Below are 6413 nucleotides of genomic sequence, written 5' to 3'. Positions count from 1 at the left end.
AAATTGGATATGGGGATACAGGTCTGTGCTGCAGCTGGCTCTGGACTGGGCAGCCAAGTATAACAGTTGTAGCCAGCTCTGAGTAGAACAGAGTTGTGGCTGCCTCTGGGGGGGGGCATGGGAGACAAGGGATATAGGGCTGCAATGCGGCTAGCTCTGGGGTGGGAGGTGTCAGCAGCTGAGTAGAACAGATGCAGCTTGCTCTAAGGGGCGTTGGGACCCCTTGCTGGGACGATCTCCACCCCAGCTCATTTCAAACCAAGATTGTTTGGGTGATTTCTGCAGGTCTCCAGAGCTGCGGGGAGATCTATCAGCAAGCCAGTCTTGATCCCAATGTCTCAGGGGGTGGGTGGAAAGATGGCATCACAGCCCCACCCAGATCCCTGGACTGCCCACCACAGCCCCAAAGCCCCTCGCTTGGTGCTGGGAGCTGTACGCACTTGGTGATCTCCTCGGTGACTGTGTGCTCCACCTGGAGACGGGAGTTGACCTCGATGAAATAGTGTTTGCCGTGTTTGTCCACCAGGAATTCCACTGTGCCGGCGTTCTCGTATCCCACCTGTGGGCGAGAGGGGGTGAGCCAAGGACTCCTGGGAGGGAAGTGGAGGTTGGGGGGCTAGAGCAGGGAAGCCTATTGAAGCCTATGGTGCCCCTCGCTCCCAACCTGCAGCCCCTTGCCCTGCTGGTGCCTCTCACTGCCACCTCGCAGCCCCCTGCCCCTGCCCACCTGCTTGGCCAGGCGCACAGCGTCATGGGTGAGGCGGGCACGAAGCTGGGGGTCCAGGTGAGCCGCTGGTGCAATCTCCACAACTTTCTGGTGGCGCCGCTGGATGGAGCAGTCGCGCTCATAGAGGTGTACCACATTCCCATAGTTGTCCCCTGCAAGGGGTGAGGGGGAGGGCTCAAAGAATCTTCCCCAAAATCAGGCCTAGATTGGGGCCCCATGGGGGTGCAAGACCCCTCCCCCACCTCAACCAGGGACTCCCCCCCAGAATCAGGCCCAGATCAGGACCCATGGATGGGACAGGCTGCATCCCCCTCCTCCGACCTAATAAGGAGCAAGAATCAGACCCAGATCAGAGCCTCTGCCCCTACAGGTAGAAGTGGGGGGGCAAGTCGTGTGGGAGTGGCTCACCCAGGATCTGGACCTCAATGTGCCGTGGCTTCTCGATGAACTTCTCCACAAAGAGCGCCCCATTGCCAAAGGCAGACAGTGCCTCCGAGAAGGCACGAGTATAGTTCTCCTCCAGCTCCTGGGGACGGAGTAGGAGGTGATGGGGAGAGAGAACCCAGGCATCCGGGCTCCCAGCCCCCCCTGCTCGCATCCCCAGGCTCTAACCCTAACCCCTAGCTCCCATCTCCTCCCAGAGCTGGAGAGAACCCAGGCGTCCAGGCTCCCATGTACCTCGTAGCTCCGGACGACCCTCATGCCCCGGCCACCACCACCGAACGCTGCCTTGAAGATGATGGGGAAGCCATAGCTGTTGGAGAACTCATGGGCCTCAGTCAGCGATGTGATAGGCGCATCCGTGCCTGGCACCACAGGAACCCCTGGTGGGGAGAGAAGAAATGTCAACATGTCACCCCCAGCTTCTCTCCATGCCTCAGTTTCCTTTAGGCCTCAGAAGGCCAGTGACTTCAGGGGTGACCAGCCTTAATGAGGTGTGAATTGTCAGTCTGCCACAGGCCTTTAAACAACAGGGGGACGGCTTTAATAAGGTGTAATCAGCTCAAAGGTGCCTTAATGAGGTGTAATTAGGTTAAACTGATAAGAAACAGTAATGGCATATAACCAGGTTAACTGGGTAACAAACCTTTATGGGGTATAACAAGGTTAACCACATAACAAGCCTTAATGAGGTATAATCATTTTAATCAGGTAACAAACCTTAATGCGGTATAAACAGATTAGCCACATAACAAGCCTTAATGATAGATAACAAGTTAAGATGGTTAACAAGCCTCAATGAGGTATAACCAGGTTAACCATTAACAAGCTTTAATGAGGTATAACCATGTTAACTAAATAGCAAGACTTAATGAGGTATAGCCACATTAACTAGATAAGGAGCCGTAATGAGGTGTAGCCAGGTTACCTGGATAATGAGCCATAAGGAAATATAATTAGGTGAAGCAAGGTAACAAATCTTAATGACGTGTGAGTAGCAGGGTGGAAAGCAAGACTGAATTAACCAGGTAACCATCTTTAACGAGGGAAAGATAGCTGAACTGGGGCAGACTCCAAAAGCAAGGGGTGGATGAGTCTTAATGAGGGGTCAATAACTTAGTTGACTCTTGTCAGGGTTCTGACCCCATCTATCTCCACCTGATAGATCTGTGCAGCACCTGGGATAGCCCTGATTCCGGCCTGGGGGGCCTGTACACCACACGTAACCCTCCAATCTCAGCCTGGGGGATCTGTACAGCTTCAGCCTGGGGGTCTGTACAACACCTGGCACACCCCAATCTCAGCCGGGGGGTCTGTACAGAGCCCAGCACCCCCTCAATCCCAGCCTGGGGGGTCTGTACCACTCCCACAACCTCCACTCTCATCCTGGGGGGTCTGTACAGCAGCTGGCACCCCCAGTCTCAGAATAGGAGGTCTGTACAGAGTTTGGTGTCCTCCCAATCCCAGCCCAGTGGGTCTGTACAGCACCCAGTGCCCCCAGTCTCGGCCTGGGGGGATCTTTACAGCACCCGGTGCCCCTGATCCTGGTAGGGGCCTTACCTGCAGCAATAGCAATAGTGCGCGCCTCCACCTTGTCACCCATCTTGCGCACAACCTCAGGGGACGGCCCAATGAAGCGTACTCCAGCCTCAGCACAGGCCTGGGCAAAATCTGCTCGCTCTGAGAGGAACCCATAGCCAGGATGCACCGCGTCCACCTCATTCTCCTGCCATGGGGGGAGGCAAGGGAAGGGTTAGCGAAACAGTATACTGGCTCTTTAAGTGTTACACCAAGCTCCTGGCACAGAGGAGGGAAACTCAGGCAGTCAGCTGTATGGGAGACAAAAGGAGAGAATCCAGGAATCCTGCCTTCTGCTGCTCCAATCACCCAGCCCTCACTCCCCGCTCAGAGCTGAAGAGAGAACCCAGGTGGTCCAGGCTCCCAGCCCTTGCTCTAACACACGGGTAGGCAATGTTTTTTGGCTGAAGTGCTGAAAAAACCACAATGTCTACCTTGGAAGGTGCTGGAGTGCCAACATGCCAGAGCAGCTGTTTGCAGCCTCCTGGCTGCAGCCGGCCCACGGAGCCCAGTTTGGTTGGAGCAGGGCTTGCAGCCTCCCAGCTGCCTGCTGGGAGCAGCCTGGTCTCCGTGGCTGGCAGCAGCTGCTTAGAGCCCGGGCTGGCTGTGGTGTGCAGAGCAAAAGGGCCTTGCATGCCATGCTCGGCACATGTGCCAGGTGTTGCTGACCCCTGCTCTAACACATGAGCCCTTCTCCCCTCCCAGAACTGGAGAGAAACCAGGCATCAGGGCTCCCAGCTAGAGGAGGGGCTCAGGGGCTAGAGCAGGGGGGCTGGGAACTGGGATCCCTGGGTTCTCTCCAGCTCTGGGAGGACAGTGGGGGCTGGGGGATTAGAGCAGAGGGGTCTGGAAACTGGGACACCTGGGTTCTCTCCCAGCTACAGAAGGCAAATGGACTCCAGAGAGGTTGGAAGCCAGATGCCTGGGTTTTCTTTCCACTCTGGGAAGGGAGTAAGGGCTGGGGGGGTGTTAGAGAAATGGGGATGGGAGCCCAGATGCCTGGGATCTCTCCAGTTCTGGGAGGGACATGGGCTCTGGGGCATGAGAGCAGGGGGGGCTGGGAACCCGGACGCCTGGGTCCCTACCTTGGCCACCTGGATGATGTCAGGGATGTGGAGATAGGCCTGCACGGGTGGCAGCCCCCGCCCAATGAGATACGCCTCGTCCGCCTTCTGACGGTGCATTTGCCCCGTATCCTGCTCCGAGTACACGGCCACCGTGCGGATGCCCAGCTCTGTGCATGCCCGGAACACGCGGATGGCGATCTCCCCTGTGAGAGGCAGCTGGTATTGCAGATGCCCAGATACCTGGGTTCTCTCCTGCTCTGGGGGAGGCTGGGGGGGTCGTTAGAGCAAGGAGGGGCTGGGAGCCTGGACACCTGGGTTCTTTTGTGAGCTCAGAGGGGAGAGGACAGGAAGTGAGTGGCGGGGGCTGGGGTTAGAGTGAGTGGGGCTGAGAGCCCAGACACCTGGGTTCTCTCTGGGAGGGGAGTGGGGGCTTAGAGCAGGGGACCAACGATCCCAGATGCCTGGGTTCTCGCCTGCTGTGGGAGAGGAGTGGGGTTGTGGGGTTAGAGCAGCAGGTGGGATTGAAGCCCTGATGCCTGGGTTCTAGCCTTGCATCTCCCCTGCTGCAGGGAGTTTTGGGAGGGCCTGGGCTGGAGAAGAGGGGCTGCTTTCATGCTGGGGAGCTTGTAGGAAGGGGCAGGGGTAAATCCAGGCTTAGCAGGGGAGCCAGGAGTTCTAGGCAGGCTGAACCAAGGGAGGGCTGGGGTCTGTCCAGGAGGATGTACAGGGAGGGTGGGGAGGGTTTGGAGAAGCTGGGGCAATGCTGCCTAAGTATGCTGCCAGCCTGACCCCTTTGCTGGGAGGGGTGCAGCTTAGCAGAAAGGAGTAGGGCTTAGGATAAAGGAGCAGAGCCTTACCTCTATTGGCCACCATGACCTTGCGGATGGGCTTGTAGTCAACGTGCTGAGAGCGGTGCCGGGCAGCACGGAGCAGCCAGAGGCGCCGGCGGCCCAGGAGGGCCCGGCCCCTCCGCACCCAGCACAGCTGTAACATCTGGGGGGAGAGAGAGACATCCATAAGGCCAGCGCCCCCTGCTCTAACCATTATATGCTACGGCAGGAGGGGATTGGACCCCAAGGAGACTTTTACTGAGAAAAATGAGTGAATTTTCCAGAGGCTGCCAGAGCCAGAGCCCCATAGCTTTTCGCCAGCTTGTGGATTAAACAGTAGTCTCCCCAGCACACCAGGAGCTGTATGCAACTGGGATGGGGACTCCCACTCCCCTCCCAGAGAACCCAGGTGTTCGGGCTCCCAGCCACCCCATCCCACACCTGTTCTAACCCCCCCAATTCCAACCATCATCCCAGAGCTGGAGGCGTCCGGACTCCCAGTTTCCCTCTGTTCTCAGCCCCCAGCCCCCAATGCCTTCCCATAGCTAGAGAGAAACCAGGGGTCTGGGCCCCTCCATCTTCCTCACCTACGTTCCCCACTTCTAGCTGTCTCCTGTGCCCACAGCTGCCAGGGCCCTGTGCCCCTGTGACCACCCAGGGTGCCCCCCAGACAGCCACTCCCACCCTGGGGGGCACCTACCATGAGATGCCTGAGGCAAGGAGACACCCAGTGTGCTTGAGCCCTGGTGTCTGTATCCAGCGTCAGGCTGCTCCCAGTGCCCCCTCCATCCTGGTGCCCCCCTCCCTGCCCAAGGCAGGCAGGGGTGAGGGGGGGACAAATAACCTCGCGTGTACTTTGCCAGTGATTGCTCAATAAGCAAATAAATTGGGGTAGATTGGGGTGGGGGGAAGATGCTGGAACTTTGCAAGCCCCCTGGCCAGCCCTTACTGCTAATACAAATACATTATAATAGTCTAATTAGAGCATTATAATGCATTTTAACAGGCTGCCACAGAGGTTCGATTCTCACCATAGTTTCGTAGCCTAACCGTGCAGCTGATTGCCCTGCTCACTACAACTATCCAGTAACATTATAACGACATACAATGTAATGATGATGGTATTAATCTATTGCTATAATTAGACGGCTATGCTGTATTCATAGTGGTGAACTATACAGACACAGAGATTACAGTGCACAGCTATGGCATTACCATGTCCTAATTACAGTGCTTCGTTATCATAGAAATCTTAGAGAAGTAGGGCTGGAAGGGACCTCCAGAGATCGTATTATAATGTGATAATAATATAATTAAATCAGAACAATGACAACAAAACAACAAACAGCAACAATAATAGTGACAACAATAACAGTAGTAATAATGTTTTGCATTGATATGATATGAAATGATATGATATGATATGATATGATATGAGGAAGTGATTTTACAGTCATATCAACACCAAATATGACCGACGGCATCACTTTATTTATTAAATCCTAATATTATAATTATGTCGTGGTAATGGGATTAGTCTGTGGTAGATGTTAGTACAGAATTACATTGTTCTATGATAACAAGGATAGTACCAGCTGCTATGGCTCTTATTACATTATAGTCCCATAAGTAAAACAAGGCTAGATCAGAATTTGCATATTGATGCTGTGATATTAATAGCATGATTATGTTGCTGTATGTCTTCCAATCATAATATTATAATTGTATTTTTATAATGGTCACATAGATCCATGTAATAATAATAATAAT

General features: G+C 54.6%; 1 protein-coding gene across 1 annotated transcript in view; it reads right to left on the bottom strand.

Moving 5' to 3' along the window:
• LOC102388171 (pyruvate carboxylase, mitochondrial) overlaps positions 1 to 6413 on the bottom strand; it is a gene marked incomplete at its 3' end in the record, with an annotated part of 30876 nt that overhangs the window by 3370 nt on the left and 21093 nt on the right. Inside the window, exons 4-10 of the mRNA XM_025195702.1 lie at positions 4671 to 4806; positions 3832 to 4016; positions 2729 to 2894; positions 1406 to 1551; positions 1136 to 1253; positions 728 to 879; positions 441 to 559 (exon numbers count right to left, since the gene is read on the bottom strand). Of these exons, the coding sequence (XP_025051487.1) occupies positions 441 to 559; positions 728 to 879; positions 1136 to 1253; positions 1406 to 1551; positions 2729 to 2894; positions 3832 to 4016; positions 4671 to 4806 (1022 nt within the window). The remainder of the gene's footprint in view (positions 1 to 440; positions 560 to 727; positions 880 to 1135; positions 1254 to 1405; positions 1552 to 2728; positions 2895 to 3831; positions 4017 to 4670; positions 4807 to 6413) is intronic.

The sequence above is a fragment of the Alligator sinensis genome, unplaced genomic scaffold, assembly GCF_000455745.1.
Source record: "Alligator sinensis unplaced genomic scaffold, ASM45574v1 scaffold1318_1, whole genome shotgun sequence".
In the NCBI taxonomy this organism is placed as follows: Eukaryota; Metazoa; Chordata; order Crocodylia; family Alligatoridae; genus Alligator; species Alligator sinensis.
The sequence above is the reverse complement of the archived record's forward strand: the minus strand, read 5'-3'. Positions and strand labels throughout refer to the sequence as shown.